Raw genomic sequence first — 12,980 nt, forward strand, 5'->3', positions numbered from 1 at the left:
ATGATGATTGTATCCATGAGTTATACCATCAAGCAACACCACATGTATATTTAATTTTGCCAAGTGTATATTATAGTCTACGCTACAGATCGAGACTGTCGAGACTCATTACTTTTACATGAACTTTATCAGTTATATGAAACCATACCAGCCAGATCTCATCTTCTATCCATCTGACCAGTTGTATCTATCATAACTATATATTTCTTTGTCAACAGCCCCACATTCATTTGGAACACCATACCATGTCATTATAGATTAAGAAGTCAAACTCAGCTCTTCACCGTTTTCTATTTTAAAATGGAACTAGCCAGCTAAGTAGCTGTTTAAAAAATTCTGTTCCAATAATTGTATAACAAATTGTACCTCCATGCATAGTAAAGTCTGACATAACATACTACCCTGGGAATAATTTTATGAAATCCATATATATATATATTAGCTCTGAGATAGACATCCTGTTGTTATAAGTCTGCATGGCACAAAACTATAGTACATGGACAGTGACAAATGCCCAAACTACTGTTACAAGTTTAGGAAAACCATTGATACACATTTGATGTTACAGTAACATACAGTATACACATGTATTATGACGTATACCATGTACATATATCTTCCATGTAGTAACTACAAACTAGAATACAAATAAGGAGAAGGCTGTAGTACCAATCATGATCAGATTGACAATCATGACCAGATTGGCTGTAGTACCAATCATGACCAGATTGGCTGTAGTACCAATCATGACCAGATTGCTTAAAAATCTGAATTCTTTTGTTATAGCGATCACTGACATAGACCATATCACCTCTAACAGCTATTCCACAAGGCATGTTAAAATACCCACTATCAGATCCACGAGACCCAAAGCATTCTGTAGTGTTGCCATCACTGTCAAACACTGAAACACGATGATTTATGGAATCAGCAACATAAATAAAGCCATTGAGATCAACAGCAATACCATACGCATAACTCAGCTGGCCCTTCTCAGATCCTGGGCTCTCAGTACCAATCTTCTTAACCAGGTCACCTTGTGGTGTGAAAATATATACACAGTGATTCTTGTAGTCGACAACAAGTAGTTGAGCTTGGTTATTGACTGCTATACCATGGGGCTTTCCTAGCTGCTGTTCACCAAATGTACTATAAAATGTTTTACTGCTAATGCAGAATACTGAGATACGTCCGTTTTCAGTATCAGCAACATATAATCTGTCATTGTGAGTAGTAATGCCATGTGGACTGTCTAGTTGCCCATTTCCATTTCCTTTATTACCAAAGTGATGAAGAAAAGTATTGGAAGTAAGATCGATTCTTTGTACTCGATGGTTAAGGCAGTCAGCTACATATAAGCAATTGTTATCATCAAATGCAACTCCTTCAGGGCTGTTAAATTCGTCAATTTCACTTCCGACTCTGCTACCAAAAGTCTTCACCAGCTGGTCATCACATGAACTATCAAACACATGCACACAATGATTAGTGTTATCAGCAACTGCCCACAGACTATTAGTCTTACTAACTGCAACACCCCATGGTTCACCTCTACTGTTAGCAATTTCTTTCATTTTCCAAGGTTTACGTATTACAGAGCTTGGTTGAATATTCAGCTGTGCTACTCTGTGCTCACTGTACTGTCTGCAGTGATGGGTGTTACACACTTCACAAAGAAATGCTCCTTCACCACCATCACATTGACAACAAAACACTATGACTTGATTGTTTCCTTCACACCGATCACAGCTTGGCAGTTTTCCCTCAATTATGTTCAGCAGTTTGTTGCAGCGAATACAGTCATCCATGTGTAGTTGGAATAGGTGTTGAAGTAGTTATATGATATACTGTATTTCCAGATCTGATTTCAGATGTTTAACTTTTTGGACTTTCTGCATAAAAACAAAACACCGGTCTAGCATCAACTGGTTTCATATTTACATCATTCGCATAATGAAATAATCATTATGTGCATGACATAATCATTTAGTGAACATCAATTTAGTGATGAAATAAATGCACTTATGTAATGACTATTATTTATTTAAATAATAAATATTATGTGAGTTTAACAAGTCATTCAAATTGCGTGGGCTGACAGCGAACGTAGCTCAGTCACTGAGATATATTTGTTGTCAGCTCACACAATCTGAATGACATTAAAACTAGTACAGAAGTATACACATTGGTAGTCTACATACTCTCATGCATATTATGAATCCAGAACAACGTTGAAACCGGGTCACTATTGCTGACCCGGATGACCCACTGACCCAGATTTGACCTGGATGTGACCCGGATTAATTAAAGCCGAGACGTGTTTCGGCCAGTCTCGAGCGAGCGAATGAGTCTACATTTTGAGCGTTCGATTCGTGTTAAGTAAATATTGCACTTCAGCCTAGCTGTAGGTTGAAGACCAAAAAAAAAAAAGTCTTCACCTACTGACAATAGCTACCCCTCACCATAGATACCCTCAGTTTCGTGCTACATACTGCACTTACTAGCAAATAGGCGTGGCTGAGCGTATGTTGGTAATGCGATAAGTGGGCGTGGCTCACGAAAGAGCTACACGATAGCGTTTATAAGTTTCCACGTCGTCAAACGAACAATTTCGTTTCTCACGTGATCCAATCCGGGTCAGACCCGGATAAATTGTAAACCGGGTCAGATCCGGATGACTCGGAGAAAATGTGACCCGGATGACCCGACCCGGTTCAACGCTGATCCGGAACCTATAAGAAACTAACAACATAATGTCTGAAAGACAATACTATATGTACATGGTTGTTATTTTTAAGTGCTATTAGATGGTTAGGTATAATAATGTGTAGTGCACAGCAAAACAACAATACCAATATTACCTGTAATTACAGTGAGCACTAAATAAAAGATAACAACTGCTTGGGAAACCTTGCAGGTGGTACTGGAATTAAGGGGTTAATTTGAAATAGGAGCAGCCAGTTTCCTTACAAATTAATTCAGTATAGCTGCAATAACAAGGGCAGCTTCCCTGTGCAGCTGCCTGCTGCCAAACAGGTCCTTGTCATGGTAAAATGTTATGATTTAAGCTTGTCACTTAATTCTCCCAGAAAAGACAGCACTCCTCACGCAGTTTGAGGAATGTTGAAGTTTTAATGTCAGTTAGCCAGCATCGTAATAAGTTACTCTATTAGAGCGTTCACAAAAAGTTACCATGCAGAGAAATCAGCTTGTAGAGTATTCAGCTAATATTTCAAGTCACCCTGTAGAAAGTTCAGCTATTTTACAAGTCACTTGCACTGCTGGCATGTAGAGAATTCAGTTACAAGAAGGTCACCCTGTAAAGAGTTCAGCTATGTTATAAGTCTCATTGCAGACAGTTCAGTTAGGTATAGGTTACAAGTCACCCTGTATGCACGGGAATACAGCTATGCAATGTATGCAAAGAGGTCAACCATATGTTACAAGTCACCATGAGAATTCAGCTACAAGCAAGTTGCCCTGTTGAGAGTTCATCTACAAACAAATCACCCTGTAGAATTTAGCTAAGTTACAAGTCTCCCTGTAGAGAGTTCAGCCACATAAGTCGTCCTGCACTGTAAAAAAAAAATTAGTAGCGAATTTCACTAATAATTTCTGCCACATGCAATACTCACTATAATTCAGTTTTTAAGTCAAGGCCGGCTCAGCAGCATGGAACACCCACTAATCTTTGGTCTGTAAGATCGAATAAAGCAATCACATATTCTGGTCTACTTTGGATAACAACACTATACCATTAACTAGAATCAGGACATATGTCAGCGATGAGTCGATCTGGTAGTGGGATTATGGGCGTATTGTGGTGCTCAACCGACAGGCTTTAAATGGAATCAGAAGAGCCTGTGAGACATGCCTGGCTGATCTTATAATGACGGTCTTAAACCGTGACCGGCATGTACTGTTAGCATAAGTTTCAGGCTCAAATTGTTCCTAGAAAACTAGCCTGACATACTTCAAGAGACATTTGGGTCTAACCCAGCCACATAAGATGTACCAGCCTTAAAGCGGAACATCAGTTTTAGCCCCAAATGTAGTACAAGCACCACCGCTATAAGCCCAATACCCACATAAGCAAATAGAGATATTTGCAGTTAACTGAGAGTGAGTAACCATTACAGATTAAAACGAGTGACATACGTAAACCAATCAATATACTACAGAATGTCAAGTAATAGTGAAAAATTAATAGCGTTCCCAGTTGCTCGGAGGATCAGACTGAACATTTGGAGAGAACTGGAGAGACCTGGGCCAACTTTTGTGGGTGTATCTTGATGTAAAGAAGATATGCCGAACTTTTCCATCGGCCGAGAGTTTGAATAGTAGAATCTTGGATACCCACCATTGCCGCAGTCGTTGCTGCACCTCTTCGAAAACTGTGGCCAGCAAAGTTGTGAGCTGGTAGGTTAGCGGCTGTAAGTGCTGCCCTAACTTCCTTCACGAATTTTGGCTTTGACAATGGGGAACCATCTTCCCACTGGAACAAGGGACCAGGCTTATTTCCTCTTCGAGCCAGGTATCTCAGGAGAGCTGACACAGGACAAAGGTCATCACCTGTCTTACCCATGACTACCGTTACCCCCTTCCTGGCTTGATCTGTTTTTGAATGCTTGATCGTCAAGGAAATTGAACTAGGTTGATACTCGTGGTCAGCACGTAGGTCTTCAAACGACAGGTGAGTGTTTGGATCAAACTCCTTCTCTCGTGACACTGTAATTTCACCCGACCTGCAGAAGGAGAAGAAGTTAGTGGTGGCAGCTGCCCAGAGCAAAGTGGATTTGAAAGCTTCATCCTTCTTAGCAAACCAAACAGTCTTCATTTTCCGTAGGATCATGGGGGTAATTGGAAGTCGAGCTCTAGGGGCTTTTCCACGTTTACCGGCCTCTACCGATATGCCTCGGAGTATCTGTCTGAGCCGAGGCATCTGGGCCATGTTGGGGTCACCGAAACCCATTGCCACTTGGACTTGACGAACTCCTGACAAATAAGTCTTCACTGTGCTGTGAACCAATCCCTGCTCCGCTAGGCAAGTGGCAAAGTAGCAGAGGATACTCTCTGAAGTAGGAAAAGGGGTGAGGCCAAAATCATGGCAAAATTGACTGTAACGACGTTCTGCTACCTTGTAGGTTTTGTGCGAGGAGGTCGCTAGAGCTGATGTAAAGTAGCGATGAACAGCTTTGTCCAGGACATGGACGTCCATGTGATGTTTTGGGAGATGATGGTCAGTAATGACTGAGGAATCCTTGTTGGGATGCGGGAAGCCAGTGGAACCTGTGTGAAGAAGATGCTTAAGTTATTACGCGATAAAGAATCAGCAGCAATGTTATTCTTTCCTGCTATATGAGAGGCAAAGAACCAGAAGTTGTGATATGAAGCAAAGAAAACCAGGAGTCGTACTAAATGCATCAAGTGGCTGTCTTTACAAAATAAAGTATTCACCACATGCACCACTGCCATATTGTCGGTGTGGAAGTGAACAATTTTTCCAGACCAGTGACCACCAAAGATGGCTGCGGAGATGACGATTGGGATCATTTCTTTAGTGGCAATAGGAAGATGCGTCAGCCGGGAGTTCCACTGGAAATGGAACCACCTACTGTCGTAGAAAGCCCCGCACCCCCAAGATCCTGATGCATCTGAGGTCAGTGTGATGTCTGCTGTTTGCCTTCCCAAGTCCCACAACATCGATATACCGTTCCATGTGGATATGAAAAGGTGCCACCATAGGATATCCGCCTGGGCGGGAACATTCAGACGCACATGATGGGTGGGCAGGGTACCAACATTCTGGGCTGTATACAAGCGTCTCAGAAAGGGGCGGCCAGGGCGAATAACCTTAGTTGCAAACTGCAACAAGCCCACTAAGCTCTCTAGATCCCCCTTCGACACTGATCTTTCTAGTACGAGCGCAGCTAGCTCCCTCTTTAACTGTGAGAGCTTATCTTCTGGTAGGCGTAACTGTAAGTTAACAGTATCTACCTCAATCCCCAAGAATTTGAGAGACTGAGAGGGCCCCTCCAATTTAGAATGTTCCATAGGCACCCCTAGTTTCTCCCATACCTTTATCAGAATGTTTTTCTGGGCTGTGGCCTCTGCATAGTCTTTTGCTACTAGGATGAAGTCGTCTAGATAGTGAAGTAGGTTGTGGATCCCTTGGTTTAGAAGGATCCACTGAATTGCATCCGCCGCAGCTGAAAAATTTTTTGGAGCAGATCGCAACCCGAAAGGTAGGGTCTGATCTATGTAGACTGAATTTTCCCACTGTACTCCCAAGAGGTGGCAGTCATCAGGGTGAACTTTGATCATCCTGTAGGCCTCTTTAACATCGGCTTTTACTAGCAAAGCACCTCTACCATTGTTGAGGACCAAGGCCGAAAGGTGGTCTACAGAGCAGTAGGTCAATGAAGACAGTGATCGAGAAATACCATCATTGACACTGAAGGATTCTGGGGATGAAAGGTCGACTATCAGGCGCCATTTCCCAGGCTTCCCTTTCTTTGGGATTATCCCAATTGGGCTGGAGTGAACATTCTTGGGCCAGAAGTATGGAGGAAGCTTGACCATACGACCCAGTAGAACTTCTCTGTGAAGGTATTCGGAAATGATGTTAGGGACTGATGATGGCCTGTTACCAGGGGAGGTGCCCAATTGTTGCTGTCTATTAAAACCAATTCGGAACCCTTGCTGAATTCCGCTAACAATGTACTCCGCGAACCGACGATCTGGGAGAAGGGCTGACCACTGGGACTGGATCAGTGGGGAACATGCCCTGCCACCAAGTTGGCACCCATGGGTCTCACTGAGTGGTCTACACAAGTCCAATGTCAACAAATCTTCAATGTACATATAGGAGTTGCTCCGTAGCATACCCCTGGTATGGAGATCCAGGTCTAAGGAAAAATAAGAACCCTCAGGTAGGATCACACCTTTAGAGGTGGAAAAGAGGGTTACGTAATCAGCTGGGTCTTCCCTATAAAATATATTTTATTTTATTGGTTTGTAAAGCCTAATTTTTTATATATATTGAAATAAATACCTGTATGTATTTTGCAGGGAACCTACTGTATGAGTGTATGAATAGTTGTCAAGAAGACCCAGGTGATATATACTGTGAAGAACGTTGAGCAACACAAGTTACAAATTTCTAATTGCTGAAGTATGTTATTAAGAAAAGGGATTGCATCATGTAATGATTACAATACAACAAAAACTGGGCCGCCTTGAACCTGCAAGATCGTGCCCGCAAACAGTTCAGCCTAATCTAAATCATAAAAATCAAAGATAATTGAAGTCCGTTGTCACTACTGGCACTGTCTACTTTGACCGCTTTGGGGCTGTAGTGCAGGATGAAGCAGGATGTGGACCACCACACAGCCAACACGAGTGAGAGTAAGGACAGTTCATTGTCACAGCGGCCCTTAAAATTCCAACGGAAGCAAGCCGCTTTTGAACTTGGGTTGGATGATTTTCTACTTCCACTAGACTGTTGAGTAGGCTGGGTGTGTGATGACGACGATGCCAAGCGCTGCTGCGCCGACAGACAGTGGCCATAGATGGTGAAATTTAACTCACCCCATTGGCGGACGTTTCTAGCTGCTGCCCACTGCCGAAAGTCAACATCGTATTTCATCCATTGGGGACCTAATTCCTGAGAGAGTTGTAGGATGAGATGGAGATGGGCTATCAGGCCGGTAGCTTGTGTTGGTGTGGTTGAATCAGCCGAGGTTAGCACAGCCATGTAGCGTGAGAATGCTTTAAGCCATGAAAGTATGTCGGTGATTTGTCTTCGACGACGCTGTGCTTGTTCTTGATCAATGACGAGGATTTGACCACATCCCGAAGGTTGGAAGGTAAAACTCTCTGGCTGGCGATGATCATCAAGCAAAAAGGCTAAATCCACATACTCCCAACGTCTTATCCTTTCGATGAGTTTTGTAGGAAGTGGAGGTAGGCCCTCTGCAATTACTGTGCTGACTCCTGTTGAAACGGATGGAGGATCCTCTTCAGAGGGCAAGCCCAGAGGGGGCAGGGCAGGTCCGGTCGCAAGGAGAGGATCGACGGGTAGGTGGAATCCTATAGCTCCTCCAGAAGCATCTGTGAATGACAGGTAATTGTTGACTGTCTTGTTATTAAAAGACGGCTGGAGGCTCAGCGAGCTGGACGGCTGATACCAAGCCACTGGCGAGACGACGTAGGTACCGCTCAGCGCAGCCGGGACTGAGTGTCTGCCAGCAAGACTGGGACTAGCGTCTACCAGCTCTACCGGGACTCTACGTCCACCAGCTTGCGCGAAGGCGACTACGAAGTCGACATCGCTGTGGAGAGGCTTCGTGGCGTGTGCGTCAGGTGAATGACGCCGAGTGCCACCCCACGTCGCACGAGGTAGTCGCGTGCCGAGGGTTGCACATCGTACCGGGCAGTTTATGGGTGCCCAGCCGCCCACTCGCTGTCAGCCAAGCTAAAGAAATGCGTGCAATCATGAGGTATAGCTGCGTGACTTACCTGAAGCGGGTGACGAAGACGCCAGGTTGGAAGCCGGATCTGATGTCGTCAGTGGGTTGGCGCTCGCTCCCGTTCCGCCACGAGATTGTATCAAATCCGCCACGGCGGTAACTAGTTGCTGGACCGTAGTGGTCGAGAGTGATGGTAACGCCGGCGGTGGAGCAGTCGCAACCGCTGGAGGAGTAGAGGTTGGTGCGGTGTCGTCTGACGCGGACGAAGGTGCACCGGGGACATCATTTCGGTCATGGTTGCTCATGGCGGTAGTCGACAAGAAGAGCAGAACACGAACAACAACTTCAGCAGCGTGTTTACGCAAATGTGTCTGCGCTCTGTGGGGCCTACTTTGAAGTGAGCGCCTGAATGGTAGGAATGCACCCACTGGGGGTTGTCTAACCGGTTTGGGTGCCCTTACAGGTAGCACCATGTCTGTCCTGCTAGTTAACCCTGTTTAACCTACGGTTAAACTTGCATTATTTTATGGAAAACAACTTAAAGCTAAAGTACACTAGATTTGTTATTTTAAGAGATAAATTTGCCGGTACTATTGACATTGTGCAGACTCTTATTATAGCTTCCTAAAACACAGTAAGATTGGTCTACCCAATGTTTTAAAAGTGCTGGTTTTAAGTAGTGACCATCACTATACTTTCTTGTAGTGACTCTCACTATCTAGTAGTGAAGAGTAGTGACGGTTACTACAAAATTAATAGTTAACATCACTAAATAAAAGTAGTGAGTATATTGTGGCAGACATTAGTAGTTACCTTCACTAGTTGGGTTTTATTGTGTGCAGAGAGTTCAGTTACATTACAAGTCACTACGTAGCGGTAAAGCTGTGACTTGGACAAGTGTACATAACCAATTGCTGGCTCTCTATATCCAATTGATTAACCAATTAATTGGCTTATTTTTACATTTTCCAATATACTAGCTAATATATAGTGTTCTATATTAATGACATTACATCATATATTCATCAAAGCCAGTTCGTGAAATTTGCTGATGTTTTAAGCACATCTGTACTGCAATTCCCTACAAGAAGATATCATTGCTTTATTTACTTGGTCCAGGGAGACAGATCTGAATTTTAACCGTAAAATGTTTGTATATCTATCATTTAAACGTCAGTTTGAAACCACCTACGCCATTTCAGATATGACTATACCATCAAAGAATTAGGACTTATATTATCTGAGAATTTAAGTTGGGACAAGCACTATAAATCAATTTCTGCTCATACCTATAAGGTATTGGGACTAATATATCGTCCTATTGCTTCTACCCATCTACCTCACATTATATATCTCAATGGTTTGATCTCAACTACTCTAAAGTATGGCATCCACATCTGATGAAAGACACCCTGACTAGTGAACAAATTCAGTTCCATGCCACCAAATATTTATTGAATGACTACACCAGTAGCTACAAAACCCGTTTATATAATAAAACTAAGGATCCTTACCTTGATGTACTTGTGACAAGATATATTATCAAATCACTGAATCAAGATACAAACTAAACAGTTCAATATTCACGATTACTAGTTTTGCTAACACCAGATCTGGTGCAGTAACAAACTGATTATCCCTCATCATTAAATAATGTTCTTATTCTCATAGATTACCAACTCTCTGGAACGCCATGCCCATCCTTAATTTGGACTTAACATTTCATCTGCTAAAATCAACACTGAAAGCCTTTCTCTGGGATCATTTTCTAACTAATTTTTGATGATAATAACAACTGCACATTGCACTATCTGTGCCCTTGTTCAAGATGCTATCAGTCACGTCCTCCCACCTCAAATATTATATATGTAAATATATACCACACCTGTGGTTGAGATCAACAGCACCGCACTGTGGTATATAACTGATATACCACACTTTGCGGCTATGCTTACCATATATGGTGTAACTTCACACATTCCGCGAAATCCTTATCTAACGGTAAACAAGTCTCTAATAACAAACGCCTAAATCAACCAACATTTATTCACCTGAGCAATTTTTGATGAACTCTTGTCTCCTTTACTAACTAACTCTTGTCTCCTTTACTAACTTCAATAATCGTGAGTAGATGGGCGTGGCACCGCTAGAGTCTAAAATGCCTGATCAATCAAGGATTTCAAGTCTCTAATACTGACAAGAGCCTAGAATCATTCACCTGAGCAAGGAAGATTTTCGATGAACTCTTGTCTCCTTCACTAATCGCGTGAGTAATGGGCATGGCACCACTAAAGAATCTAAAATGTCTGATCCATCAAGGATGTCTACTCAACAGGTGCTGTTTCACTATACCTTGCTATCTATAATTGTTTCATCCACTGGGTAACAGTTATAACACGATTACTTGGGATATGACAAAAATATACACACTCGCGCCTGTGGCACTCGTGCGTATATTTTTGTCATATCCCTTGTAAGCGTGTTATAACTACAAAATGTAAATACTGTAAGTATTGTAATGTAATGTACAAAATGGCTGTTGGTAAATGTTACCATCAGATCTTTGGTGTGTTCACACCATAAAGCAATAAATAAAATAATTATTGTATAACCAATTCACAGTCCTATACCCTATAGACATGTTGTGGTCTGGGCAACGTTGAAACCGGGTCACTACTGCTGACCCGGATGTGACCCGGATTAATTAAAGCTGAGACGTGTTTCGGCTAGTCTCGGGTGAGCAAACGAGTCTACATTTTGAGCGTTCGATTCGTGTTGAGTAAATATTGCAACTTCAGTCTAGCTGTAGGTTGAAGACCAAAAAAAAAAAAAAAAAAAAAAAGAAGGTCTTCACCTACTGACAATAGCTACCCCTCAACATAGATAACCTCAGTTTCGTGCTACATACTGCACTTACTAACAAATAGGCGTGGCTGAGCATATGTCGGTAATGCGATAAGTGGGCGTGGCTCACGAAAGAGCTACGCGATAGCGTTTATAAGTTCCACGTCGTCAAACGAACAATTTCGTTTCTCACGTGATCCAATCCGGGTCAGACCAGGATAAATTGTAAACCGGGTCAGACCCGGAGAAAATGTGACCCGGATGACCCGACCCGGTTTCAACGCTGGATCTGGGGCGTGGCACTCTATAAAATCACATGCGCACAATAAGATACCATAAATGTATGTGGTCTATGCTAGGAAATTTAAAAAAAAATACTATTGCGAAGGAATCATACTGAAAGGTAGATTATTGCTGGCTATACAGAGTGAGTTAGTAGGTGAAAGCACATAACATATATACTTGTGCCCAGTGACTAATTCTGTTTAGGGAAGGTTTTCGTAATAGAACACGACACTTTTGCCCCCAGAATTCCAAAGCCATAGCAACTTTTTACTGGACCATGCCTTAGGTCATGCACAACATGCTTTAGGTCACAACACATCTTAGCTACATTACAAGTCTCTGTATAGATAGTTAAACTTCATTACAAGTTTCTTTGTTGAGAGTTCAGCTATAGTAATCCTACATGCATGTGGATCATTCAGCTATTTAGCAAGCCACATTGTAGTTCAGTCAACAAGTATAGCTCCACATGTCTCAGTAGCTATTCGAATGTTTTTCGTGCATTTCTATACTACAAATAGATATGGCTACAGACAAAATCTTCTCTGTTCCTCATTCCTGCATGTATAAGGAAAAAGAACTGAAGCCTCAAAGCTGAAGAAATGAAACCAAACCACAGCTAAGCTGTATAAAGTGTGAGGCAGTTGTGAAATCAAACTAGTGCAAGGTGGCCAAGAAATGGCTGCGATGACGTTAATTCCAAGGTATTAACATGCTACTGACCTTTGATTTTACAACTTAGCCTGCCTTTTCTGAGGGCCGCACACTTAATTTACAGCTTAGCTGCTTTGGCTTAGAAATATAAATTGAACAGCATGCATACCATTGAGCCGCGCCGACATGTATACAAGATACAGACACGCCCATAACACACCCCTTTTAGTACTCCCCGTATACATAATCAGCCTTAGCGATGCGTTTTAACAGTATCTCGGTGAATATCTATCAGTATGTAATACTTAGTCTTGTTTGGCTAGACCACTTTTCTCCCTACTGTCATGCCGGGTGACTCAGTGACAACGGAGAGCCGAGGCCCGAGCCGGAGAGAGAGAAAAAACGGTCTGGCCGCGCGAGACTATGTAGACCCCGCTAATACTTACACTCGTACTTGCGCGTTATCTGCTTTACCAGTTGGGCACTAGAGGGTGAACCGGTCAAATCCAAAAGTCACAGACGGAGCCTGTACGAGGTACGTACCACATCAGCAGATTTATACTATGCCGAGGCGAGAAGTTACCTTAAAAGGTAGTAAATAGTAGATAACACCATAGATATGATATTATGGGGTACTACTAGTATACTTGTACAGTTCTCCGCCCCCACACAAAAAGAAAAAAAGCGGTCTGGGCACGAGACTAACTTGTACAGTGTACACATCAC

General features: G+C 42.6%; 3 protein-coding genes across 5 annotated transcripts; all 3 read right to left on the reverse strand.

The window, feature by feature from the left end:
- Positions 1 to 532: 532 nt before the first annotated feature.
- LOC136262512 (E3 ubiquitin-protein ligase TRIM71-like) lies at positions 533 to 12,920 on the reverse strand. Of its 3 annotated transcripts, none has more exons than XM_066056810.1 (2): positions 12,838 to 12,920; positions 533 to 1,892 (listed from the first exon to the last, which is right to left on the reverse strand). In XM_066056810.1, exon 2 carries the CDS (start codon positions 1,806 to 1,808, stop codon positions 591 to 593), a length of 1,218 nt encoding a protein of 405 aa, XP_065912882.1. In that variant the 5' UTR covers positions 1,809 to 1,892; positions 12,838 to 12,920; the 3' UTR covers positions 533 to 590. The 3 variants fall into 3 exon arrangements, with proteins under 3 accessions (XP_065912882.1, XP_065912881.1, XP_065912880.1); XM_066056809.1 differs by having other exon boundaries at positions 12,709 to 12,838; XM_066056808.1 differs by having other exon boundaries at positions 12,701 to 12,838.
- Positions 4,232 to 6,864, reverse strand: LOC136260082 (uncharacterized). Its single transcript, XM_066053699.1, has 2 exons — positions 5,442 to 6,864; positions 4,232 to 5,289 (listed from the first exon to the last, which is right to left on the reverse strand). Exons 1-2 carry the CDS (start codon positions 6,862 to 6,864, stop codon positions 4,232 to 4,234), a joined length of 2,481 nt encoding a protein of 826 aa, XP_065909771.1.
- Positions 7,060 to 8,990, reverse strand: LOC136262511 (uncharacterized). Its single transcript, XM_066056806.1, has 2 exons — positions 8,521 to 8,990; positions 7,060 to 8,112 (listed from the first exon to the last, which is right to left on the reverse strand). The coding sequence occupies exons 1-2, from the start codon at positions 8,942 to 8,944 to the stop codon at positions 7,280 to 7,282; spliced, it is 1,257 nt and encodes a 418-aa protein (XP_065912878.1). The 5' UTR covers positions 8,945 to 8,990; the 3' UTR covers positions 7,060 to 7,279.
- Positions 12,921 to 12,980: the final 60 nt, after the last annotated feature.

The sequence above is a fragment of the Dysidea avara genome, chromosome 7, assembly GCF_963678975.1.
Source record: "Dysidea avara chromosome 7, odDysAvar1.4, whole genome shotgun sequence".
Classification (NCBI taxonomy): Eukaryota; Metazoa; Porifera; class Demospongiae; order Dictyoceratida; family Dysideidae; genus Dysidea; species Dysidea avara.